Here is a 27912-nt window from a genome sequence, read left to right as displayed (position 1 = left end):
TATCAGTCAAAAAGGCCCAGCTCCATAATGCAGCAGGAGTAAAAGGGATGTTGGAACTTGGTACAGAAGCACTAGCATTATAACCCAGAAAACTAATGCAATAAAATGCACGTCTGAATGCCGGCTGCAAAAGGAAGTTGTCTGAGGCCTTCCCTGTGTTCCTGCCATGACTTTTCCTTCCTTGAGAACTTAAGAGGCAGTGTGGAGTAGTGGTTAGAGTGTCAGAATAAGACCTGGGAGTTCACTTCCTCACTTGGCCTTGAAGATCAATAAGAGGCCTTGAGGCAGTCATTATTTCTCAGCTGAAGCTCCTCGCAGGGTTGTTGTGAGTATAAAACAGAGAGAACCAGGTATGCCGCCTTGAGCTCTTTGGGATTATAAATGAAATAAATAATAATACAGGTGAAACTCGGAAAATTAGAATATCATCGAAAAGTGCATTTATTTCAGTAATGCAACTTTAAAGGTGAAACCAATATATGAGATAGATGCATGACATGCAAAGCAAGATATGTCAAGCCTTGATTTGTTGTCCCAGTAATTGTAATTATTTGTCGTTAGGTGGGTCAATTATAAATGGAATGTAATTAATGAAATGTAATAGCGATGCTTATTTTTGTATTATTGTAACTATTTGTTTTATTACTGTGGAATTTCCAAAAGAAAGCATTTGTAAAAATTAAAAGAAAAAGAAAAAACAATAAGTTGCATTACTGAAATAAATGCACTTTTCGACGATATTCTAATTTTCCGAGTTTCACCAATAATAATAATAATAATAATAATAATAATAATAATAAACAACTGTGGGCAATTGAATGCCTTCCCTCCGATTTCCCCTCCACTTAACAATGTAAACTCTGCTTGCCTCCCACCCAGGGCACACCCGTGATCCCCTCTCTCACCTCCGTGTTGTATGACAAGACCCAGTGGGAAACTCCCACCCAGTTTAACCCCAACCACTTTCTGGATGCCGAGGGGAACTTTGTGAAGAAGGACGCCTTCCTCCCCTTCACTATAGGTAACACAAATTCCTCCTGCAGGCAAAGAAGGTGCTTGATGAAGACCACCCTATCTTCCAAGGGTGTAGCTATGTTCTGCCTCCACTGTCAGAGGCCTTGTGTCTCGCACTACCTGTTGCTGGGAATCGTAGGCGGGCAGAGCGCTGTTGCACTCCTATCCAGATCGCAGGCTTCTTCCCACTGCTTGGCTGCTGCGAGAACAGGATGCTGGACCAGATGGGCCCATGGGCTTGTGTTCTTACACAACAGGCAGATATTTCCCCCCACTGAGTCAGTTCTTGGAAGTTCTAGGCGTGAGACCACCTGGGAGTGCCGTGTGTGGGACCTGACTTTATTATGAGCATGAGATGAGGCCATAGGGAGAGATCAGCTTCTTGCGGCCCCAGACAGGACCAACAGGACCACTGCTAGCTAGGAGACCAAGCGGCTGATTTGGTATGAGTTGCTGAACCTCAGGTCCAATGATGGCAGTTGAGTTGACCTGCACTCATATCCTCCCCTGGGCCTGGCTGTCCACCCAGAGCTCTGTCCCCTCTTGACCGCGTCAAGGTCTTTAAAGGGGCACCTGCAGCTTAGCGCCGCATTGCCACTCTGCTAAGGCTACCTGTGTGCGTTGCCAGGCAGGGATGGAGAACCTTCAGTGGTTCCTCTGAAGGTTCCCTGCCAGGGGTGACTGGCTTGGAGCTGGAGGCTGCTGGGTCCTGCCTCAGTGTCAGAGTCTGTGCCACTTCCCACATCACAGGCCCTCTTGGCTCCCCAGGACATAGGGCACCTTCTTATTATCAGTGCTCCAGTCACTGCGAATTGCCCAGGGTCCCAGCGACACTCCCTTGGGCATGCCCTCACCAAATAATTGATAATGTTGTGCATGACCCTAGTCTCCTAGGGTTCCGTTTCCTGGAAACTAAAGTCCCTGGAGACTATGGTGTCTTTAGGACAAATGGTTATGTTTACATGTATATATAACCTGAGCAATGGATGAAGGGTCTTGCATCATTAACACGCCAGCTGGTCTTACCTCCCCCTCAGGGTTCCAGGGGATTCCCCCAACTCAGGTTTGCATTCAGCACAGAGCAAGATGCGCCTTTTGTCTCTTCGGCTTCCAGCATCAGCCCAGGTCACACACACACCCAACTCTCCCATACACAGCACCTCCCCTGCCTTGGCCTTGGGTGAGAGTGCTATCCAGCCAAGTGAGGTGGGAAAAGCTCTGCCCATTTGTCTCTATAACAACCTCTTGTGAATGGACATGTGAATGGTGGCACTTAACTGGCTGGCTAAGACCACTACAGTAACAAAGGAACCAGGCTGACTGAATGACCAGGTTCCCTCTCATGGACTCGCAAGGGGACATTCACAAGTTTGGAAGGGACCCATGGGTACTACTGCCCCCCTCCCCCAAGAACTTACAAAAATAATATTGCAAACTGTTGGACTCTTGCTTCTATTTGCTGTTTTCATTGAAAGTCCAAACCACTGGTTTGTTGCAGGCCGTAGGAATTGTCCTGGAGAAAGCCTGGCCAAGATGGAGATCTTCTTGTTCTTTGTTGGGTTGCTCCAAAGGTTTACGTTTTGTCCTCCCCCTGGAAAGACCATTTCAGATTTGGACCTCACCCCCGCAGTTACCTTCACACTGAGGCCCCAAGCTTACTCTACCTGTGCTGTGCACTAAAAGGAGAACAGCTTGTCCCAGTGGTAGTGTCTTTTGCCTCATTTGCCCAGGTGAATGTTCTCTCTCTCTCTCTCTCTCTCTCTCTCTCTCTCTCTCTCTCTCTCTCTCTCTCTCTCTCTCTCTCTCTCTCTCTCTCTCTCGTGTGTGTGTGTGTGTGTGTGTACCATGTAATGAGACAGACAGGTGTGAGCTTGCTCCCAAGTTTACAGCACATGCTTGGAATTAAATTCTGTACTTTCTATCCAAGAGTGTTCTGATTATGCTTTTTCCTCACAGCTGCATGGAACATAACACATATCAGGCCTATGAGTATGTAAATAAAACATTCTAAACTTGTTTTTTTAACAAAATATTTATTGAAAGTTCAAAAAGTACATAATTATATGTGCACTAAATGTGCTGAGATGTAAATAAAAGAGAGAAAAAGAAAAAGAGAAACAGAACCCGTGTAGAAGGGGAAATGAAGGGGGGAGGGGGAACCCAAAACTGTGTACTTTATAAGGTTGTTAATGTACTTTACCAGATCTTAACCTATTGGTTAAGTGGTACCTCAGGTTACAGACTCCGCTAACCCAGAAATAGTACCTCGGGTTAAGAACTTTGCTTCAGGATGAGAACAGAAATTGCACAGCAGCAGCAGGAGGCCCCATTAGGTAAAGTGGTACCTCAGGTTAAGAACGGTTTCAGGTTAAAAACGGACCTCCGGAACGAATTAAGTTCTTAACCCGAGGTACCACTGTATTTGTAAGAATGAATTCTAAATATCATTGAATTTCTCCATGGCAAGTCTGCATTTACCTTGTTTTAAGTACGCTTCGGTTTGAGTACTTTCAGTAAGTACTCCGCGGACCTGTTTGGAATGGATTAATCCACTTTCCATTACTTTCAATGGGAAAGTTCGCTTCAAGTTAACATTACTTTCAATGGGAAAGTTTGCTTCAGGTTAAGTACGGACTTCCAGAACCAATTACACTCATACTTCGGGTTAAGTACGCTTCAGGTTGAGTACTCTGCAGACCCGTCTGGAACGGATCAATCCACTTTCCATTACTTTCAATGGGAAAGTTCGCTTCAGGTTAAGTACGCTTCAGGTTAAGTACAGACTTCTGGAACCAATTGTGTACATAAACCGAGGTACCACTGTATATGCAAGTTGTTCATATATTGAGAGTTTGTATAAATCTTCAATCCAATTGTAGAAGGGAGCTGCATTTTCATTTTTCCAATTCATCAGGATCAGTCTTTTTGTTGCGGTAAGGGCACGGAGAGTCCACTCATATTGCCCTTTTGTAAGGTTCCATGTGCTGGGTATATACAGTGGTACCTCTACTTACGAATAACTCGACTTACGAATGTTTCTACTTGCGAATGGAGGTCCATCCGCCATCTTGGATGTGGTTTAGATAGGATTTTTTCTACTTACGAATTTTTAGATAGGGTTGATTCTACTTACGAATTTTTTCTCCCAATGCATTTCTATGGGATTCGACTTACAATTTTTTTCGACTTACAAATGTGCGTTCGGAATGCATTAAATTCGTAAGTAGAGGTACCGCTGTAATTCAAGAGGATATTTTGCTCTGTAAATGTAAGGTTGTTCCATACAGTTCTGTTGATAGTTTCAGTTACCTTCTGCTTGGAATTAGATTCTGTACTTTATATCCAAGAGTGTTCTGCTTGTGCTTTTTCTTTGCAGCTTCATGGAACAACGCATGTATCAGGCATATGAATATGTAAGTAAAGCATTCTAAACTTGCTTAGCAGTGTGTGGTTTGTTCCTTGAAAAAGCGATAGAAAGAAGAGAGCATTGTAAATGGGATAAGAAGGGTCAAACAAACTATATTCCTAATGCTTCACAGTGCTGCTTAACTTTTGAGAGTTTAATATTCTTCCTACTGGGGGCTCTCTTGTGTGCAGGCCCCTCGTTTTGAATCTAGGCACATAGCTGATTCTTTAGTTGTTCACCCACACAGTGGGTCCACAGGGATTACTAAATTTCCTTCCCCACGCAGAAGTCATTATCCTGAGACAATAACCCCTGTCTGTACAGAGAGGGGATTCTTAGAATTGGTGCTTCAGAAACATACCAGCTCTTTTGGGTTATCTACAGGTCACAGCTCCCCCCCCCCTTTATGGAGTGATGAACTCCAACCAGCAGAGGGGACATCCATTCTTTGTTCCTCATGCCCAGAGCCCTCCTGCCCACCTCCTGTTCCCCTCATACTCCTGCTCTAAGCCTCCTTTTCTGCCTAACCTCCGAGGGTTATTTCCCGTTGATGCTAAATCTGCACTTGTACTCCACCACTTCAGGCTGCTACACCACTCTTTGTAACTGGTGATCCTCAGGGCTAGACCTGAGACCTTCATGCCAAGGACCTTCCGCCTTGCCTGGGGAAACTGAGAAAAGGGCTGCGTGTGCACACTATGCATGGAAACCACATTCCTGGCACATTCTTCCCCTCAAAGAATCCTGGGCCCTGTAGTTTACCATGCTCAGAGTTACGATTCCCAGCAATCCTCAATGAACTGCAGTTCCCAGAATCCTTTTGAGAGGGGAAAATGCTGAATGTACTTTAAATATATAGTGTGTGCACAGCCTTAAGGGTCCACAGATACAGTGGTGCCTCGCAAGACGAATTTAATTCATCCCGCAAATTGCTTCGTATAGCGAAAGATTCGTTTTGCAAAGCGGCTCCCATAGGAACGCACTGAAGTGCGGTTTCCCATAGGGTGCCTCGCAAGGCGGGGGGATTTCATCTTGCGAGGCACCCTATGGGACGAAAAAAAATCGTCTTGCGAAGCACGCCATAGGAAACTTCGTCTTGCGAGTCTCCATTGAAATCGCAAAACGCTTTCGTTTTGTGAGTTTTTCATCTTGTGAGGCATTCGTCTAGCGAGGTACCACTGTACCAGTTTGGATTAGGAGTGGGGCCTCGTCAGAAAATCTAAAGCAGGGGTGGCCAACTCCCAAGAGACTGTGATCTACTCACAGTTAAAAACTGGCAGTGATCTACCCCCTTTTTGGAGGTTCAGGTCAAAATTCTTGGGCTTTTTTTAGGAAGGAGAAAGGCCCATTTTTTAGGGGTTCAGGTCAAAGTTGTAGGGCTTTTTTTAGGGAGAAGGAAAGCCCCGTTTCTTTGGGGTGCAGGGCAAAAAATTTGAGCTTATTTTTAGGGGAGTCAAAGTTGTTGAGCTTCTTTAGGGGGAGCCAGTGGCCTACCAGTGATCAACCACAGACGTCCAGTGATCTACCAGTAGATCTCGATCTACCTGTTGGACGTGCCTGATCTAAAGCATCCACACTGGCTGCGCACCAGCTGTTGAACCAGATTCAAAGTCCTTGCATTAATTTACAAGGCTCTGTACAGCTTAAGTCTAGGCTACCTCAGTGATCACTTGAACCCTTACATCCCAGCTCGATCACTGAGGTCATCGGCAGAAGCATCTCTTTTCCTTCCCCAAGTTGGTGAGGCTCAATTGACCACAAAGAGAAACTGAGCCTTTTGTGTCATTGGTCCAGTCCGGTGGAACTCCTTGCCAATAGAGATTCAGCAGGCACCTTCTGTGCCAACTTTTAATACATCTTTCCATAACAGTTAGCTGATTTGTAAATGTATCTTTTCATCCGGTTTTTATTGTATGTTTTCGTGTATAATTGTTGTACACTGCTCCATATTTTCTTAAATGAGTAGTGGAATACAAATATTTTCATAACTAAATAAGATCCGAAGTTTCCAAGAGGAGATTATAGACATACTTACACATCTGCAGGAGGCTTTTATAATATTGTTTTATGCAATGGTTTTAATAATTCAACACACACAAGGATATTAAGTGGAGCAACAGCTGAATTTTAAGTACACATTTAAATTTTTCTGTGCAAAGCACCGTATACCCTTTATGTATGTGCATGCACAGTGGTGATTGTATGTCATTTATTGCATGACCATAATCTGTAACATTGGGGGTGGGGGTGGGGAAAGAACCCTTGCTGGTCCTTTCCAACCCTACAACTCTCTGATTATAAATGTTCCTGCCACACTCTTCTTTGTTTAGCTGGTCCTTCCCTGCTTGTTTCACTCTGCTGCCACCTAGTGCCCACCTTAGGCTACAGCCATCCAGTTCCCTGTCTACTCTCTGCTTCCACCTATTGACTTGCTCATGCAACAGAAGCTCATTTCTCCCAAACGGTTTGCGGTAAAAAAAGGGGAGAAGATCATGGATAGAAGCAAGCAAGCAAGCAGGAACATACCTCTGCAAAATGCAAGTCATTGTGCATGAGTGTGTCACCAGATCAGAGGCTTCCTTCCTGCAGAAAGGTTCAATCCCCATATGGAAGAGCTGCATATTCCTGCATTGCAGGGGGTTGGACTAGATCAGGCATCCCCAAACTGCGGCCCTCCAGATGTTTTGGCCTACAACTCCCATGATCCCTAGCTAACAGGACCAGTGGTCGGGGAAGATGGGAATTGTAGTCCAAAACATCTGGAGGGCTGAAGTTTGGGGATGCCTGGTTTACTGGGAGGAAAGGGGTGTCCATGTTTTATATATATATATATATATATATTAAAAATACACTTTATTAATGATTATTTAAGGGAAAGGGGTGTCCATGTAAATGCCTGCCTACAACAGGCCCTGCAAGTCACGCACGTCTCAGCCTGAGGATTACTTGGAAGCCCTGCCATTGCAATAGACCAGGCATCCACAAAGGGCGGCCCTCCAGATGTTTAGGCCTACAACTCCCATGATCCCTAGCTAACGGGAGCAGTGGTCGGGGAAGATGGGAATTGTAGTCCAAAACATCTGGAGGGCCGAAGTTTGGGGATGCCTGCACTAGACCTTAGACCTGAGGAGGCAGGAACCTTGGATGAGACTGAGTAGGGGGCCATCTCTGACTTCAAGTGTGGGCCAAGTGGACATGCTTTGGATAAAACAGCCTCACAGTCCTAATGAGGACCCTTGTTGTTTAGTCGTTTAGTCGTGTCCGACTCTTCGTGACCCCATGGACCATAGCATGCCAGGCACTCCTGTCTTCCACTGCCAGACTTAATTAGGTCCACAGGTGGGAGAAGCTTCCCACCACTGACCTACTGCAAGCCACTGAGACATCTCCCAGTATATCCCAGTCTACCTTCTGTTTGGTCCTGCTTCATGAGTCTCAAAGACCAGCATTGAACTCAGGCTCTCAGGCTTGAGTCCCCAGTCTCTCCTCTCGTTAGCCCAAATGGAGGAGGCGTCTTTTGTCACAAAGGTGCAAGACTTGCTGGAACCTCACATGCAAATAAATGCCCGACTCGGCAAGATGCAGAACTGGCTGGTCCTGCTGTTCTCCGCTGCGATTTTGTTCCCTTCTCTCAGGTTGCTATAAGGCACCTGCAATGTGTCCTTTCGCCATCGGCCATTGTGCACAGAAGGGTGTGTTTAAATACGGCTGGCGGTGGCAGCAGCCCTATAGCAAAAGTCTGGCTGCAGAGGCCAAGTCTTAGCTCAGCAGCTTTTAGCATCGCTCAGGCATGTGATGCTTAAATGGGAATGATTCATGGGCCGGCGAGTTCATTGGGAGTAGCTTTTGTGCCCTAGGGTGGCTCCGCCACCTTTCCCCCAGTGCTCAAGTGGTTACAAAGCACCATTCACCTGAGGGATGTAGCTGTTTTGCATTTTCTTTAATTGCAAGTGCTTATTCTGCAGCCTTCAAATGCTCTCTCCTCCATGAAGAACACCCCCCCCCCGGTTGTGTGTGTGTGTGTGTGTGTGTGTGTGTATTGGAGACAGTCTCTGAAGACCTTTCCATGCCTGTTCTTACATTTTCTCAAAACATACTTTACCTGTTCTAGCTTCAGGTTGCTCCCAATATTATCCACCTTAGGTGCTAACTCCCTGGGGACCTGGGTGCTTGAGCACACACAAAATTCCCCATGAAGGGGCCAGGCACTCACAAATTTTGGTGCCAGGGGCAGGCCATGCACGCTGCATGGCACTCACGGCCCTGGGCACCCACGGTTGCTGGGTCAAGCTGGCACTCCTGTAATCCTGTAATAAGTGTTGGTGCTGACCTTTAAAGCCCTAAACGGCCTCGGTCCTGTATACCTGAAGGAGCATCTCCACCCCCATCGTTCTACCCGGACACTGAGGTCCAGTGCTGAGGGCCTTCTGGCGGTTCCCTCACTGCGAAGCTACAGGGAACCAGGCAGAGGGCCTTCTCGGTAGTGGCGCCCGCCCTGTGGAATGCCCTCCCACCAGAGGTCAAAGAGAACAATAATTAGAATCATAGAATCGTAGAGTTGGAAGAGACCACAAGGGCCATCCAGTCCAACCCCCTGCCAAGCAGGAAACACCATCAAAGCATTCTTGACATATGGCTGTCAAGCCTCTGCTTAAAGACCTCCAAAGAAGGAGACTCCACCACGCTCCTTGGTAGCAAATTCCACTGCCGAACAGCTCTTACTGTCAGGAAGTTCTTCCTAATGTTTAGGTGGAATCTTCTTTCTTGAAGTTTGAATCCATTGCTCCGTGTCCGCTTCTCTGGAGCAGCAGAAAACAATATTTCTCCCTCCTCCATATGACATCCTTTCATATATTTGAACATGGCTATCATATCACCCCTTAACCTTCTCTTCTCCAGGCTAAACATACCCAGCTCCCTAAGCCGTTCCTCATAAGGCAATTATTAGAAGGCATCTTAAGGCAGCCCTGTTTAGGAAAGTTTTTAATCTGTGATATTTTAATGTATTTTGGTATTTGTTAGAAGCCACCCAGAGTGGTGGGGGAAACCCAGCCATATGGGCGGGGTAATAATAATAATAATAATAATAATAATAATAATAATAATAATAATAATAATCCACTAGGGCAAAAGAGTGTTGTGCAGTTTTTTTAATGCCATTAGACACCTGGAACTGCATTGGCTGAATTATATCCCTGCCAGCAAGCATCTGCTAATAAGGATTTTGCATGAAGATAAGCTGCAACATCTGTGTTGGTTTAGGGGGGGCCTTCAGAACAAATGCGCCTTCCTCTGGACCCTGTGCATTAATGCACCTGGTTTTTGTTCTTTTGAAAAGGTAGTCAGAAAGCTCACCTGAAATGTAGGGGTAAGAAGACGCAACACTGATAATAACTGACCTGGGATTTGATATGATGGGCGGTGTGTCTGTTGTGTAAACTGCAAAGCTGGGACAAAGTAGGGCCACTGGAGGAGGAACAGGGTTGCGGGGGGAGCACACCGCCCCCGGCGGCACGATCCTGGTAGGTGCCATCGCAGCTGGGTGTCATGCTCCTGCAGGCGGTGCACCACGCTCCCTGGGACGTGCGCCAGCCACGCCCCTGCCTGCTCTCTGCCTCCCCACCTCGGGAGCTTGAAGTTCCGCCACTGAGTAGGGCTCCTGTTTTAGGGAAAAACCTCAGGTTTGGGGGTGAAATGTGGCCCTCCAGACATCTCTCTGGCCCTCAGGACTGCCCCCTGGGCTCAGCGCCTACTCAGCCACATAGTCTCTTCTCAACCATGCTCCGCACCCACCCTGATTTCCTCTCTCCTGGAGTGCTTTTGCCTGGAATTGGTCCTTAAACTCTAATCGTGCCTCTTGTTTGGAAGACTGAGAAGGGTATCTGTGGAAAACAGCATAATACAGTGGTACCTCGAGTTACAAACGCTTCAGGTTACAAACTCCGCTAACCTGGAAGAGTTACCTTGAGTTGAGAACTTTGCCCCAGGATGAGAACGGAAATCGTGTGCCGGTGGCGCAACGGCAGCAAGAGGCCCCATTAGCAAAAGCACGCTTCTAGTTAAGAACTGTTTCAGGTTAAGAACGGACCTCCGGAACGAATTAAAGTTCGCTCGCTTTTGCCTGTGGCCCCTGGAAGGTGGCACAGAAGGGAAGGTGGCCCTCAAGCTGAGAAATGTCCCACACCCCTGCCGTAGGTGGGAAAAACTCCTGTTGATTTCTCTTTGCATATGCCAGTCTTCCACTTGTAACAGAATCCAATTACTTGATAGTTTGTTTGCTTATTGCATGTACATTCCATCTTTTCCTCCAAGGACCTCAAGGTGGCGTACATGATTCTCCCCTTCCTCATTTAATCTCCACAACAGCCCTGTGAGGTAGGTTAGGCTGAGAGGCAGTGGCTGGCCTATGTTCACACAGAAAGCTTTACAACTGGGTGGGGATTTGAATTCTGGTCTCTCCCAGGTCCCAGTCCGATGCTCTAATCCAGTGTTTCTCAAACTTATGTCTCCAGTTGTTGTTGGACTACAACTCCCATAATCCCTGACCACTGATCCTGCTAGCTAAGAGTGATGGGATTTGTAGTCCAACAACAGTCAGAGACCCGAGTTTGAGAAACACTGCTCTAACCACTGCACCACATTGGCTTTCATATTGTTCATGACCACCTGGCTGGGCGACCAGAGGTTTCCGGAGCAGGAAAATGTCATGAAGGCCTCTCCCTTTCTTGCTTTTCCTATGGATCTTTGCAACCCCTCCTGCTTCTTGTGACACACAACAGCAAGTGGAGGTAGATAACCTTTCCCACCCTGTGTTTGACGTACGTTAGACGCGAGCTGCAAATTCAGCGATAATATGATTTCTCGAGAAACTGCCGCCCGTGGCTACTGGCATCAGAGATGCACTATTTCCAAACAACTGTGGGTTAATGATAATCAAATACAGTCAAAGTCCATTTCCTGCCTGTAAAACAATTAGTCTGAGCTTTGAATGAGTGCATTCCGGCCTCCCAGAGCTCCTTGGAGGAATGGTGGGATATGCATGCGAAGAATAACTTGTTTGTATATCACTGTCATGTCAGGGATTCTTTAGCAGCGATGTCTGCATTTGCAGGGGTGGGGGTGGACTAGAAGACCCTTAAGGGTCCCTTCCAATTCTACAGTTCTATGGGTGGCATTTATTTTGCTGGCAAAGAAGGGCAGAGGTGTTTGTATGTGTACATTCTCAAGCAGGCACTGCTTTAAAGACGCAGACGTTTAGACAGTGGAAGAGAACTATCGTCTTGTTTCGTTATTGCTTTTATTATGTACTTTGTATTTTTATGCGGCGAACAGCCCTGAGATCTTTGGATGAAGGGCAGTGTACAAATTTAGTAAACAAACAAAGAAGACAAAACTGAACCTATTCGGATGTATGTATGTTTGTTTATACATTTTATATACAACACTCCCTGCAAAACAGCTCAGGCTCTCCTTCTCTTCTGTTTGATCCTCACAACAACTCCTCACCCACAATAATACAACCACCAAACTTAACCTGGACACTGGTACCAGAGCCTGCAATAAACCCAGATGCCAACTTTGCTGCCACATACACTCGGACAACACCATTACTGGCCCCAACAACATCAAACATACCATCTCAGGACTATTTAATTGCTCATCTTCTAACATTGTGTATGCCATCAAATGCCAACAGTGCCCTTCAGCTCTCTATATTGGACAAACAGCCCGAACCCTACGCCAAAGGATAAATGGATATAAATCTGACATCAGGAATCACAAGAGAGAGAAACCAGTAGGAGAACACTTCAATCTCCCAGGACATTCTATACAAGATCTCAAAGCAGCAGTCTTATTACAAAAGAATTTCAGAAATAGACAGGAAAGAGAAATTGCTGAACTGCAACTCATTACCAAACGTGGAACCATGGAGAGACCTGGCCTGAACAAAGACATTGGATTCTTATCTCATTATACATGAAAAAGCTATCTTTAGCCATCTCACCCCTTGCTTTTTCCTGTAAGACAAATTGCAGTCGTTAACAGTCATACAATGAGTTTCCACACCTATCAGTCAATCACCCAGTCCCACCACCCTTCTGATAATACCCCTCCCCACCCTCTCACTATATATAAGGGTCTGTAGACTTCTGTTTCAGTGTATCTGAAGAAGTGTGCATGCACACGAAAGCTCATACCAATGACAAACTTAGTTGGTCTCTAAGGTGCTACTGGAAGGAATTTTTTTATTCTGTGAGGTAGGTTACCCTAAGAAGTAGTGACTGGTCCCCAAAGTCACCCTTTGATATTCATGGCTGAGGGGGAGGTGTTCGAACCCTGGTCTCAAAGATCCCAGTCCGACAACACTCTAACCACAACATCACACACTGGTTGGACTCAAACTCTCATCCTCCCTGATCAAGAATCAGGCTGGCTGAAGCTTATGGGAGTTGGGATCACCTAGCGACACCGGGGCTACCTAAGGAGAGTTTTGAAAGAGCTTATAACCCAATTCCATGCTTCCCCTTTGAGGGCACAGTTGGACCAGCTGACAGCCCACCCGATCCATGCTTGCAAATGCACTTAGAATCATAGAATCATAGAGTTGGAAGAGACCACAAGGGCCATCCAGTCCAACCCCCTGCCAAGCAGGAAACACCATCAAAGCATTCTTGACATATGCCTGTCAAGCCTCTGCTTAAAGACCTCCAAAGAAGGAGACTCCACCACACTTCTTGGCAGCAAATTCCACTGCCGAACAGCTCTTACTGTCAGGAAGTTCTTCCTAATGTTTAGGTGGAATCTTCTTTCTTGTAGTTTGAATCCATTGCTCCGTGTCCGTGTAAGTCTTGCAGCCAAAGCAATGCACACCAGGTGCTTAGAACACACAGAGATGCTCTCCCAGTGCTCGATCTCGTGGTTAATAGTATCGGTCAGGCACAGAAACAAAGGAGGGGTGGGCGGGTTTGAGGAGTTGCAAAACGATCTTTCAGCGGAGCCCAGTTTGGCTCCTGGCTCTAAAAAAAAATGCATCTTTAATTCATTTCCTGGACGCAAGTGGCTATGGTGACTCACCCGCTTGGTGCCGGCCTGTGTGGTAGGTCTGACTCAGCTGAAGTGGACCAGAACAGGGGCGGGCAGAAGATCATACTAGCTAAATCAGCCATTGCCAACCTCATGGTCGCCAGATCTTTTGGATCACAAATCCCATCAGCTTTAGGCAACATGGCCATGCTGGCTTGGGCCCCTGGTTGCAGACCGAAACATCTGGAAGGTACCTGGTTGGAGTAGATCATTGTTCTTCAGACTTGGGTCCCCAGATGTAGGTGGACTACAATGCCTATCATCCACAGCCAGCTTAGGCCAGTGTCAAGGATGATGGGAGTTGTAGTCCACCCACATCTGGGGCCCCAAGGTTGAAGAACATGGGAGTAGATTGTGTGCGCGCATGCACAGACCGCATTAGAGCATGCGATGTTCGTGTGCCTGCATGTGCCACTGTAGCACATGCTGAAGATTTCCAAATATTGTGCTCTTCAGAGGAGTGGGGAGAGAGTGGTCAAGGGAGATGCACACTCACCGAACCAGAGGGCACCATGAGGGTCATCTAGTCCAACCCTCTGCAATGCAGGAATCTTCTGCCCAACGCAAGGCTCAAACCTGCAACCCTGAGATTAAGAGCCTCATGCTCTACCAATGGAGCTATCCCCTCCTCCGCCTCTCTGCCCTGATGGGGCCGAGGGACAGGGAGGAAAGCTATGAACACAACTCCCAGTCATGTGCCCATCAGAAAATAAATGGTTAACCCATCAAATCAATACACTGGGAAATGTTCACAACAGGAACAGCAGGAGGTGGTGAACTATTTGGTAAATTGTACAAATTTCACCCTGGAGCAATAGTATCCTGCAGTTGCAAATACCTAACCAGGCAGAGGGCCTTCTCGGCAGTGGCACCCGTCTGTGGAATGTCCTATCAGATGTTAAGGAAATAAACAACTATCTGACTTTTAGAAGACATCTGAAGGCAGAAGGGAAGTTTTTAATGTCCGATGTTTTACTGCATTTTTAATATTTTGTTGGAAGCCACCCAGAGTGGCTGGGGAAACCTAGCCAAATGGGCGGGGTATAAATAATAAATTACTACTACTACTACAACTACTGCTAAAGGCTTCTAGATTGGAACAAATAAGGAAAATCTTTTGATTTAGAATTGATGTACAGTGTACTGTAATGAATTTTAGCTTGTCTATCTTGTCCCTGTGACTCTTTCCATAGGATGGCATAAAAATGCATCTGGAACACAGAACACTCATAATTCTGACCCCAAACCCTTCAGTACAAGGTAACACTCAACAATATGTTGAGTTTGGTGTGTTAAAAGTGTGCATTTTGCTATATAAGGGTTTAGCCCAGGCACCCCCAAACTGCGGCCCTCCAGATGTTTTGGCCTACAACTCCCATGATCCCTAGCTAACAGGACCAGTTGTTGGGGAAGATGGGAATTGTAGTCCAAAACATCTGGACGGCCGAAGTTTGGGGGTGCCTGGTTTAGCCGTTGCCTGTGGTATTCATCGTGTTAAATTGTTAATTTATTAATTGAATATGTATCTAGCTCTTCATCCCAAAGGATCCCACGTCAGCAAAAACCAGCCCAATTAAAAATAAAATTAAAAACAAAAACAAATTTAAAGCATTTACAAACAGTATTAAAAAGTTCAAATGGTGATTAATCACGTATAAGAATGAAAGCTGAAGCTGGCTGCTTTTCTGGGCTGGCCTTTGATTTTTTATTTTGGCCAAAAATAAATATTTTTTTTTTAAAAAATGGCCCAGGAACTGGAGGCAGGAGGGATCTTCTTGCCTCTTCCCGGGTTTATTTGCCTTTCAGTGCAGGAGAATAAACTTCCGCCTCCCTGCCAGGCGCTGGTGGTTAAGACAGTGTGGAGGTGATCAAAGCCACCTTTGATGCAACAGAGCTCCCTCCCAGCTGCAAACAAACCACAATTCTATTCATATTTATTTACCAACGTTATGACAATATGGAGGCAGGCTGGCTGGCTGGCTGGCTGGGGCAGGTCTCTGGGCCCTGAATCAAACAAGGCAGGCAGCATTGCTTTAGCAAGATGTGTCGGCGAGATACAGGACTGCATCTTCTGCCAGGATCCGCAGCAAGGAAATATAGCCTAGACCCTGGAGACTGGGATGTTGACCCTGCCCAAGTCTCCTTCCAGAGGAGGATGTAGTAGTCCTCATCTTTTGGTGGAGTGGCGTAGGGTCCATTCTGTTATATCATAAAACTTGCATACTGCTTGATTGTAAGGAAAAACAGAGCAGTTTAGAAACAAAAAGAAGGAATTATGAATAAAAACAGAAACAGCTGCTTAAAACACTCTAATTAATAAATAATAATAATAATAATAATAATAATAATAATAATAATCTAAACACAGATTAAATCATGTGTCAGGATTTTTATTGCTTTAAAATAGTAGTTTAGCCATATTTCAAGCCACTTTGTGAAGGACCCCCCTCCTTGAGAAACAGGATAATAATACCTAAAAATGTAACAAAATCATGTTTTTTTAGACATCAGTGGAGGACAGACTGTGGCAGAATAAATAAAACATACTGTACAGCCGTACCTTGGATCCCGAACGCCTTGCACGTCAAATGTTTTGGCTCCCAAATGCCAGAAACCCAGAAGTGAGTGTTCCAGTTTGCGAACGTTGTTTGGAACCCGAACGTCCGACATGGGTTCCGATTGGCTGCAGGAGCTTCCTGCAGCCAATCGGAACCCGCGCCTTGACTTCGGAATGTTTTGGAAGTCAAACGGACTTCCGGAACGGATTCTGTTCGACTTCCGAGGTACCACTGTGCAGGGTACTGGCGGAAGTCTTCAACACTATAAAATTTAGCCAGGGAGGGATAGGAAAGAGAATGAGAAAAGCTGTCTGGGGGAGTGGGGGGAGATGTGTTTTACTTTCACCTGTGAAACGTTGGAAGGGTGTGGGAAATACCTCTGAGCATGTACAAAGTGTCTTCCCATTTCCCCACTGACTAATCACAACTCACCAACGTGTACCTGGGCTGTGTAGGCAACATACATTTAAGCACACCCACTCCACACAAAAGAATCCCTCCCAGAGCTACAATTCCCAGCACCCTTCACAAACTATATTTCCCAGGAACCTTGGGCATGTGCTTGAAATGTATGGATGCACTCCTGGTATTAGGGCAAATGCGTCCAGGAAAGCAGGCTGCATATCTTCTTCTTCCTCCTCCTCCTCCATCCTTCCTTCCTCTCTGTCTCTCCGATTATATATACTTTCGAAATTAAGCCTTGGGTGGGTCTTGGTGATTTGCCACACGGTTCAAACAATCCACTAAACTAAAGCAAACAGGAGGTTCCAGGCTGAGGGTGTTTATAATGTAGGAGGGAGTCATAATAGTGCAGAGCAAACTCAGGGCAGGGAGCGGCCGTCCCAGGAAGGAATTTTCGCAGAGTCCTCCTCCCAAGAAAGCACCTTGGACCTTAAGGCTGAAACGCTCTCGTGGGGTGGTTAATGAGCCAAGGGGCAAAGCGAGCACAAAGGGTGCCTTTCAAATTCGCAGCGTTGGCCCCCAGCCAGAACCGCCACCCTTGGGAGCAGGCAGAGGGAACTGGATGAAAGGGAGCTGGGGGGGGGGAATGAAAAAAACCAACCCCCCCTCCATGTTCTGCACCTGTTGTCCTGGCAGCAAAATGGGCCTCTCTCTCTCTTTGCACCATTATGAAAGGAATCTAGCACGGCCTCCGCTAAGTCACCCTCCAAAATTTCGCAGCAATTGTATAAGGAGAAGTCTGGTTCAATGTACTTTTTTGGAAAGCAGCTATGAGATTCCCCCTCCCCCTTTTTAATTAAAGAGCGGTGTGTGTGTGTGTAAAGAAATTAAGGCTACGTACAAGTTATGCCTTTAAAGCTCACTTGAATCACATTTCATCCCCTCAAAGAATTCTGGGTACTGTAGTTTGTTCAGGATTGCTGGGAAGGGGAACTCTGTGAGGGGTAAACTACAGTTCCCAGAATTCTTTGACGGAAAGAGTATACTTTAAAGCAGGCACCCCCAAACTTAGTCCCTCCAGATGTTTTGGACTACAATTCCCATCTTCCCCGACCACTAGTCCTGTTAGCTAGGGATCATGGGATTTGTAGGCGAAAACATCTGGAGGGCTGCAGTTTGGGGATGCTTGCTTTAAAGCTATCAAATGCACAGCGTAAGTAAGAGAGAGAAGAAAGGGGAGGGAAATGATAGCAATTAGTGCATTGGCAGTTAAGCTTGGTTTGAAGTGTATATACCAGGCAGAGGCAAACTTTAGACTACAATCCATATGCTTTTAGACTACAATTGCCACCATCCCTGACCACTGGTCCTGTTAGCTAGGGATGATGGGAGTTATAGTCCAAACATCTGGAGGGCCGAGTTTGCCTATGCCTGGTATATAGCATATGCAACGATTTAAGGGTAATGGGGTAGCTCAGCTGGCAGAGCATGAGATTCTTCATCTCAGGGCTATGAGTTCGAGCCCCATGTTGGGCAAATATTCTTGCATGGCAGAGGGTTGGACTAGATGGCCTTTGGGGTTCCTTCCAAGTCTATGAATCTATGAAAGGGGGCCTGTAGCCCTCTAGATGAGGCTGGACTCCAACTCCCATCAGCCCTGGGAATCATGGCCAATGGGCAGGGAATGATGGGAGTTGGCGTCAAACAACATCTGCATAATGTACACTAGTTGAATGTGGCCCTTCAGGCTTCTCTGCCCGGCCCTCAGAACTCTCCCCAGCCACACCCTCTTAATGCCCCACATTGCACCCTCCTGGAGTATTTTGGCCTGGCTGGGATGTGCCCTTGGACTCAGACAAGGCCTCCTGCTTGCCTGGTTGGAGGATAGAAAGGGGAAATTTGCATTCCATTCATTATTCCTCCTGCTTTTGCCTCTGGCCCCACCGACACCTGGAAGGCGGCCCCTGGCATGCAGCCTAGCAGAGAATGTGGCCCTCAGGCTGGAAAGGGAAACCAGGAACAGGGACAAGCATACTCAGGGTTGTTTTTAAATAAAAATTTCTTACTACAAAATATTTGTACGTTTCAGAAACGGAAATGGTAAGCAAAACGCAGCGGCTGAAATCTTGCATCTTTACAGTACAATCCAGGGCACACATACTAGGGAAGCCATCTGATGACGCCAAGGTTGCAGGTTCGATCCCCATATGGAACAGTTGCATATTCCTGCATTACAGGGGGGTTGGACTAGATGACCCTCCGGGTCCCTTCCAGTGCTGTGATTCTTTGATTCCATTGTGCTCAGTGGGGCTTACACCCCTAGTAAGCCTGCTTAGGATCACTGTAGGGCTACTTAACTGGATGGACTTGGTACAGAACGGCTCCCTAAAATGTTCAAGTCCATAAACACTTTTCTTGGTGACATTTACTTCTGCATAAACATGTATTGCAGATAACATCCAAGGAGAGAGGACACATTTTTTAAATCAGCATTTTTAGGACATTTCCTTGTCTATTGGTTAACGCTATGCTTGATAAATAGCAACACAAATGTTTGAACACTTCTTAATCCAGAATAAATAATATTTTTCCATCTTGCAAAACATTTCCAATCATTTCTGGTGTTTTTTGTGTGTGTGTGATTTTGTTTTTTTTAAAAAAAACACATTTAAATGCATACCCCTTAGATTTAAGCAGCATGGAGTTTCTTCTTCCAGAGAAAACTCGGGATAATTTTATACAAAGCCAGAGCATCCATTTGCCTCTCTGACCAAGTGACACACCTTGGTCTTGTCAATGTAATAACTGTTTTTGTAAGCTTGAAATTGCTGTAACCTGACTGGAGGACCTGCTTGTGGGGAAAAAAGGGTATTGTTGCTATTTATTATTATTCAGCACGTGACACAAGCACAGGGAACTGTTTACAGATAGGTAGCCGTGTTGGTCTGACGCAGTCAAAATAAAAATAAAAAATCCTTCCAGTAGCACCTTAGAGACCAACTAAGTTTGTCATAGGTATGAGCTTTCGTGTACATGCACACTTCTCCTATGACAAACTTAGTTGGTCTCTAAGGTGCTACTGGAAGGATGTTTTATTTTTATTTTGACAGGGAACTGTGGTACTTCCAGGCATCTACCTGTACAGAGGGGATTATTTCGCCAAGGGCGTCTGGGGCTTCCCCGCAGATGCCGGGCGCGCTTAGTCCTCCGTGGCCCTTTCCGACGTGCAAACCACGCACCCGTGCTCCCTCGGATGCGAGCGGCCTTGAACTCGAGCGGGCTTCCTGCCAAACAACTGCGCTACTGTTACTTGTTTTGAAACAAGGAACCAAACAACGGACGGTTCGGGTGAGACTGAGGAGGGAAACCAGGCAGCGTGGCGTTTGCGCAAAGGGGCGCGCGAGAAGCGCGCTTTGCAAATGCTGACGGCTTTCCCGATTTCACTGCAAAGGAAGAAACCGCCGTTTGCAAGAGGAAAGGAACAATGAAGGAGGCCCTTTTTTTTTTTTTTACAAAAAGGGCTTTCAATCTCCAAATCATGCTGCTGTTTTTTAATGGGATCGGGCGGGGGAAGGACCGGCGTCCGGCAAGCGCAAATGAATCCACCACCGATGCCAAACGCACGCGTCCACCAAACCTGATTTAAAGGGGGGGGGCGGACAGCACAGCCTCCAATTCCACCCCACCTCCGTTTTTGGGTCGCATGCATTTTGCACATTGCGCACCAAACACCCCACCCCTCCCTTCCCTTCCCTCTCTTCCCCCTCTCTGGATTGGGCAGCGTGTCCTTTTGTTAGCACCCACTCGCGCCCTGCCATTGGATATCCCTCCACGTCAATTAAATGGGAAGAAGAGGAGGAGGAGGAGGAGTGCCCCTCCCCCTAAACCCGGAGAGCGCGTGAGGATTCCCTCCCCCGCTCCCCGCCCCCTTTAAATTCCTCCTCCTCTTCTTTTTTTTTTTTTTTGCTTGCAAACATTTGGTGCAAAGAGGGGAAGGGGGGAAAAAGCTGGGGGAAAGAGCGACAGAGAGCGCGGGGCTGGGTGGCTTTTGCATGCAAAATGCCCCCCTGCAAGCCATAAAGCAGCAGCAGCAGAAGAAGAATACAGGAGAAGAAAGGGGCGAGAGGAATCCAGGCGTTTCCTTTCTCCTCCTTCCTTCCTTCCCTCCCTCCCTCCCCCTTGGATGGGCAGCCCGAGAGCGGGAGGCGGCGGCGGCTGGAACGGCGAGAAGGCCTTTTGCAAGGCGCCGGGAGGACCGGGCTCCGTTCCGGATTGGTGCTGAGGCCCGGCAGGATTGCCTCCCCCCCCCTTTGCCTCGCCGCCTCCCGGCGTTGGGGAGAAGTTGGATTATTTGGCGAGGGAGACGGGCGCCCTCCTCTCGCTCTTTTTTCCTGGGCTCAGCTGCTGTTTCGGGGTGTTGTTTTTTGTTTTGTTTGCAAAGGCTAATTAAAAAAAAGGGGGTGTCACATTACATTCTGGATTTATCCCTCTGGATTAATTCCTCCGGGCAGTGGGGATGAAGCGGCGGCGGCAGCAGCAGCAACATGGATCCCCTCTGGAAGCGGCGGCCGGCCCTTTGCAAGCGCGCTTCGGGATCCTGCGTGGAAATTGCGCCTGAGGACGCCGACCGGGAAAGGAGCAAGTCTGCGCGCAAAGCTCTCGGCATCCCTCCTTGCAAAGCGCACCGCTGCTGCTCCTCGCTCCTCTCCGGGATCTGCCCAGTTTCTGCTCCATCGAAGGCCGACCTGCCTTGACAGCTGGGATTTTTCTTTTTTTCTTCTCCATCCGCTTTTCTCTCTCGCTCCCTCTTCTTCTGGCAATCTCCTGGAGCCTCAGAGATCCAGATTTGGGGAGCTGTTTGGTTTGCAAGCCCCGATCTGCTTTATCTAGCCTGTTCCGGGGCCACCTAATTTTTCCCCTCTTCCCATTTCCTCCACGCCAGTTTTTTTGTTTGTTCCGTTTGCCTCTGGCGAAAAAAATAAATAAAATCGGGATGTTCTTGCAAGCCAGTTTCTCCGTTGCTCCGGATTGCTCGCGAGGAGGTGTTTGTGGCCTAGCAGGCAGATGAAAAGGATTTGGCCCTGGTCAGTTTCCTTCCACTCTTGGTTTTTAAAAGGATCCTGCTTTTTTATACATAGAGAAATATTTATACAAAGGAGAACGAAGCTTGCATATTGTGTGTGTTTTTTGGGTCCCTCCCCTTTATTCCTCTTTTAAAATAGCGGACAAAAGTTGGGAAAGGAGAAGCTCTGATTTCTGGCCTCGTTCTCGCCCTCCTGTTTTCCTTTCTTCCCTGGGTAGACAACGCCATGTCTGCTAAAGATAATCCCTGCAGGAAATTTCAAGCTAACATTTTTAACAAGAGCAAATGCCAGAATTGTTTTAAGCCTCGCGAGTCGCACTTGCTCAACGATGAAGATTTGAACCAGGTGAGCCGTGGGTTGAGAAGGGGGCGTTTTGGTGTCAGTGGGTGGATTCCAAGCGCAATATTTGCAGTTATTCTTGTACTTGAAGGTGGCTCCTACTGAGTGCTGCTGCACACATTGTTAAAAGACAGCAGCGGTGCAGGCCTTGCCTTGCCTTGCCTGCCTGTTTATAATATTGAAGTAGTGGAAGAGGGAGGATGTAATTTGAAAAGGCCATTGGCCACCGTTGCTTTATTCTTTTGCAAACAGGAAAAGAATGTATCTCTCTGTTCTTTCCTCCCCTTTTGACTTTGACCAGAAGTGTGACCTCATAACCGAGACACACGCACAACATAAACACTTTGTGATGTCAACACCTTCTGAATCATTTACGTAAAAAAATAATGATTTTTTTTTATTTTGGGGGAGTGGGGGTGGAATCAAAAACGGGTTTCTCTTCTCTTCCTAATCTATTAAGCTTTCTGACTGGAATTGTTAGCCCGCAGAAGGGAATTTTAACATCTATGCGCCACCCATCTGGATTGCAAGGCCTCTGGGTTGCTAACCAGGGCACCAGCTCTTGCTGCAAGCATTTCTCTCCCCACCCCGCACCCGCCGCCTTGAGGGTTATAACTTTAAAATACCAAACAGGGAAGTTTCCGAAAGGCAGGCAGAGCCGGGCGTCTGGTAGAGGCTATTTATTTTTATTTTTTAGGTAAACCCTTTGTAAATTTGTCCTTGCAATTTTTTTTAAAAAAGTTGTGTAGGTGTAAATGGCAGAATCTGGGACCATTGAATTCAAGTGCGGTGCAGAAGCATGTCTTTAAAACACACACTCCTGTTCAGCCTGCTGTTGATAAACACGATAGTCTGTATTTGCACCCAGGACCTAGTGGTGGGAGGGGGTGCGGGTGAAGCACACCCCTCCCTGCCTGGGCTGATGATCAAACAATCGGTTGCTTCTGTTCCCACCCTCCCCCTCCTCATTCCACACTACTTCTGACATCCATGGTTACAATCCTATTATGGAAATGAGATCAGTCATATTGCAGAGCTGGGAGGGGGAGGGGGGCACACACACACGCACGCACAGAGAGAGATAATGTAATCTGCAAGCTAATATGGAAAAAATGTATTTCTCTGAGCAACTTGTACAAGCTCATATAACTGATCAGAAGTGTTTGCACAAAGCCTGGAGGGGCTCAGGGCTTGGCCAGCGGTGCTTCAAGCAACAGCAGCTGCTTTCTGGTTCTTTGCAACTTCTGCTTTTCTCTCCTCCTTGCTGTTTAGTGTGAATCGCGGAGCAAATTTGTGATGTGGCTAATTTCTCTCTCGCCATCCATTTAAAAAAAGAAAAGAGAGCCCGACAGATAAATAACTGCATTTGTTTTGCTGAAAAGGGATATAGTATCACTCTCTTGTTCAAGGGAGGGAGTTTTACTTATTATTTATATCAAACTTATTTGTTGCCTTTTTAAAAAACAAAGTGAAACTCAAAAGCACCTCATGACAATAAACACATTAGATCCAGCATAATACAGAGGGGGTGGGGAATCAAATGGGAGCATTTTTGAAAGGCAGGATTCAAAGAACCCTCCTGCTTTAGTTCCTGGAGAGCCAATGTGGTGCAGTGGTTAAGACTTGGACTACTAGGACATTAGGAAGAACTTCCTGACAGTAAGAGCTGTTCAGCGGTGGAATTTGCTACCAAGGAGTGTGGTGGAGTCTCCTTCTTTGGAGGTCTTTAAGCAGAGGCTTGACAGGCATATATCAAGAATGCTTTGATGGTGTTTCCTGCTTGGCAGGGGGTTGGACTGGATGGCCCTTGTGGTCTCTTCCAACTCTATGATTCTAGGACCTGAGAGAGACCTGGGTTTGAATCCCCACTCGGCCATGAAGCTCACTGGGTGACCCCGTAAGCCAGTCACTGGAGAAGAAGTTGGGATATGTATGTGTTCAGTAAATAAACACACACGTACCCTGCCTGCTTCTTAAGATTAGGGTATTGCTTGGTAAGGTAGCAACCCTGGCCTGGGCCGCTCAGGTGAGATGATGGTGACGACGACAATTAATTAAATTTGCATGCTGCCCTGTACCTGCAGGTCTCAGGGTGGTTCTGATCACCCTGTTTCTGGAACTGCACCCCTTTGAATTTTGAGTTGGGGGCGTGCCACGTGGTTGGACGCAACTCTGTGCACCTCTCAATTGAAAACCCACACACCCCAAAGTAATGTACGTAGAATAGCAAGATTGGGGTGTGTGCGCGCGCGCACCAATCTCTTGGGTCCGGTGGGCGTGTTTGCACACCTATCGTGCCGCCCCTTCCCACGCGGCAGCCAAGCACACGTTGTGCTCTATTGTGTTGACTACAGTGGAATGCTTCCTTCCTGCCTCATTTCAGCAGGTGAGGGTGCCGAGAAAAAGACTCCATGGGCAGCTATGCACCCCAAGTGCCCTCCCTTGAAATGATTCTGAAGTGGTACCGCCCTGACATAAGCTGGCCACCTCAACATCATCTGTCTGGTGTGAAAAGTAGGCCGTTTTTGTGTTTTTCTGGATGGTCTTTTTTTAAAAAAAATAATAATAAAAAACCAGTTTCTGCATTTTTGCGACTGCACTTCGCTCAACCGAGAGCTCCTTAGGAACCCAGCTGGTTTGTTTCTGTTGTGTTCAGTGCCTGTTTCGTTTCGCTGATGATTACGGGGCGGGGGTTTGGTTTGATTTGGTTTGGTTTGCAAGAAAAAAAACACCCGCCGAAAGCGTGGTAATTTACCATGCTACCTTGTTTTTGGGTCAGGACAATGGTCATCCTGTAGTTTGATGCCACAGTTGCAATATTAGCAGGTCTGGGTGCCTCTGGGAGCCCCATAAACAGGGTGCGAAAGCAGCTGCCCCTTTCTTCCAGGGTGGGGAATGGGACCCAGTGCCTTCCAGTTGCATTGGGGCTAGTGACGTCCATCAGCCCCAGCCAGCATAGGCCTGATGGAAGTTTCCCAGTTTGGGGCTGAATAAGCAAAACAGAGCCTCCCGTTTTTCGAGGAGGGTGTTATGCCATGCGCTGGGAAGAAAGCTTTGCTGGCTGAGTTTCCTGGGGGCATCTGAGTGGAAACAGAAGGCTGGAACAGATGGGATAGTTCAGTTGGCGGAGCATGATACCCTTAATCTCAAGCCCCTCGTTGTGCAAAAGATTCCTGCACTACATGGGGTCAGACTAGATGGCCCTCGTGGTTCCTTCCAATTCTACAAGTCTGTGATTCTATCTTGGGTCTGTCTACCGAGGCGATTCCCTACGAACCTGAATGCAGAATTGCTTTAAAAATTCCAAGTGATCAGGAAATGATGGTTTGGGAGCAATTTTAGCACAGAGTTCACATTCTATTCTTTCCTGCCCTGATTTCAGCCCATAAATCCACTTTTATAAGTTGGCGCTGATTGCATGGGGGGTGCTTCTGATGACCATGGGCCTCCTTGTTCACCTTTGATCAATCTGCAGGGTGTGTTTCTCCTGCTACCAAATTGGGAGCTGATCCTTAGAAATATCTGGCTCTGCGGCAGGCCAGGTTGTCCCTTCCCTGGTCAGATGCTACAGACAATGTCCTTCTCACCACAGGTTGTAAGCTCAACTCTACAGCAAGGAGCCGCTGCTTGCTTGCCTTCCTGCGGGCACCGCTGATTCCTGCGGGTCCTGCGTTCAATGGGTTGAGAGTTCTCTTGGATATTCTATTGCATAATCTGTGTTTGGGTTGCAGAAGATGGACAGGTGTTTCTGAATCTTGGTTGTTTAACCATAACAACAGCTGAAAGGGCCTTAACCTCTAAAGTTTGGCTGCTGAAATCACAGAATCATAGAGCTGGAAGGGGTCCTGAGGGTCATCTAGTCCAACCCCCTGCAAATGCTTAGGAGAAAACTAGGAGCGAAAGCGGGAATCTTTCTTCCTCTGATCATAAGAGTCTTTCCACTAGTAGGAGGTAGAAGGAACCTTTTGGTATAACCCTAGTTGTGTTTTTGATTGCATTTACATCCTGCCTTTTTCTCCCAAGAACGCTCTCCCCTTGTTGTCCTTACAACAACCCTGCGAGGTAGGTTAGGCTGAGAGACACAGTGACTGACCCCCCAAGGTCACCCAGCGAGCTTCATGGCCAAGAGGGGATTTGAACCCTGGTCTCCCAACCCTCTGACCACTGTGAAAGGCTTGCAGACCCAGTTCTGATCCTGCAGACAAATGCTTTGATTGAGCATGTGATTAATATTAAAATTCTCTTCTTTAATCCGAAATTTGCAGCTCTCTACCCAGAGATCACATCCACACCATGCATTTAAAAGCATGGCTCCCCCCCCCAAAAGAATCCTGCAGTTTACCTGCCACAGAGCTACAGTTCAGAGCACCCTTAAGAAACTACAGTTCTCACAATACTTTGTGAGTGCCACACTTCCGTTTTGAGTGTTACACTTCCGATTTGAGAGTTACGCTGAGGTCTGTCTGTTTTTGCTATTTATTTTGCGTTTTGTTTTTGTGACTGTGTAGAACCCAGGTCAGCTACTGATGGATAGATGGATTAATTAATTGTGTGACGGCAGTACATTGAAACAAAATAAAAATAATCCTTCCAGTAGCACATTAGAGACCAACTAAGTTTGTCATTGGTATGAGCTTTCGTGTGCATGCACACTTCTTCAGATACAGTACATTGTTTATTGCTTTCATTTTATGCATCAATTGTCTCGTTAGATAGTAAATTTCATGTTAAATTGCTGTTTTAGGGGTATGTTGTTTTTTTTAAAAAAAGTCTGGAACGGATTAATCCATTTTGCATTACTATCTATGGGAAAGCGCGCCTTGGTTTTGGAACGCTTCGGTTTTGGAACAAATTAAGTTTGAGAACCAAGGTACCACTGTATAGGAGGTTTGTTAGTCCCGCCTTTAAGCAGAGGGGTGTGTGATTGCTGAGCTGCAAATTGCACTGTCATGACTTAATCAGCACTTTTATTTATTTACTAGGGTTTGTGTCCCTGCTTGCTCCACCCTCTAACCTCCCTGCCATTAACCCACATTAACCCACTTCCATGCCACAACCACTTAGGTTGTATATCCCACCAACCCCATCCCGACATCATGCAAATCCAGGATTGTGATGCAGCACTGCTAATCCTCCAATGGGGGCTGTGCGATGACAGCCTTCCGTTTTTATGCATATAGGAAGATACATGCAGTTTTATGTCCCTTCGTTACAGGGCCCCCAGAGCACATTACTATAATTAAAAAGCATAAACCATTCAGGAGGATGAAAAACACAACACGCGGTTCAATAAAACTCCCCCCCTTAAATACTTGTTTGTACAAAAAAAGGGGCTATTATACACTTCAAAGAAGTGTAAGCATTTACAAACACTGTACGGGTTTCAGCTCTAATGAAAGCCACAAATTAAAAAAAATGTTTTGATATGGAAACAGAAATAAAAACCTAAATTAATGTCGCAGCATAGGGAGAAAAACCTCAAGGCTTGATTTCATCTCGAAATTTGTTATCTGAAAAATTAATAAACAAAACCATTTTCCCAGGCTATCTGTTTGTCTTCTTAAATGGCTTCCAGAACAATAAGTTGGTTTAATCAGCAATATAGTGTCCCATAATTTTCTTAACCGCTCTGTGATCACAGTGGTTTGCCTAGTTCCAGATTCTGTGATCTGTAGATCAGTTATACAGATTCTAGCAAAGGCAAGGAAATTAAATAGTACCTAATTCTAGACAATTCCTTCCTTCCTTCCTTCCTTCCTTCCTTCCTTCCTTCCTTCCTTCCTTCCTTCCTTCCTTCCTTCCTTCCTTTTTCTTTTATACATAGGTAAAGGGACCCCTGACCATTAGGTCCAGTCGTGACCGACTCTGGGGTTGCGCACTCATCTCGCGTTATTGGCCAAGGGAGCCGGCGTACAGCTTCCAGGTCATGTGGCCAGCATGACAAAGCCGCTTCTGGCAAACCAGAGCAGCACATGGAAACGCCGTTTACCTTCCTGCTGTAGCGATTCCTATTTATCTACTTGCA

General features: G+C 46.6%; 2 protein-coding genes across 9 annotated transcripts in view; both read left to right on the top strand.

The window, feature by feature from the left end:
- LOC118093050 (cytochrome P450 2W1) overlaps positions 1–15824 on the top strand; it is a 30499-nt gene extending 14675 nt beyond the window's left edge. For 2 of the 5 annotated variants that reach the window (XM_035131778.2, XM_035131781.2), the window contains exon 8: positions 880–2650. In XM_035131778.2, the coding sequence (XP_034987669.1) occupies positions 880–1362 (483 nt within the window). In that variant the 3' untranslated portion in view covers positions 1363–2650. Of the gene's footprint in view, positions 1–879 lie in introns of all 5 variants that reach the window. The other 3 variants (XR_009558530.1, XM_035131780.2, XM_060282456.1) reach the window with 3 other exon arrangements.
- Positions 15825–20427: 4603 nt separating this feature from the next.
- MPRIP (myosin phosphatase Rho interacting protein) overlaps positions 20428–27912 on the top strand; it is a 149823-nt gene continuing 142338 nt past the window's right edge. For 2 of the 4 annotated variants that reach the window (XM_035131560.2, XM_035131561.2), the window contains exon 1: positions 20438–21893. In XM_035131560.2, coding sequence (XP_034987451.2) covers positions 21774–21893 — 120 coding nt within the window. In that variant the 5' untranslated portion in view covers positions 20438–21773. Of the gene's footprint in view, positions 21894–27912 lie in introns of all 4 variants that reach the window. The other 2 variants (XM_035131554.2, XM_035131559.2) reach the window with 2 other exon arrangements.

This window comes from Zootoca vivipara, chromosome 14 (genome assembly GCF_963506605.1).
Source record: "Zootoca vivipara chromosome 14, rZooViv1.1, whole genome shotgun sequence".
Classification (NCBI taxonomy): domain Eukaryota; kingdom Metazoa; phylum Chordata; class Lepidosauria; order Squamata; family Lacertidae; genus Zootoca; species Zootoca vivipara.
Note: the sequence above shows the minus strand (reverse complement) of the source record. Positions and strands in the feature narration are given on the sequence as shown.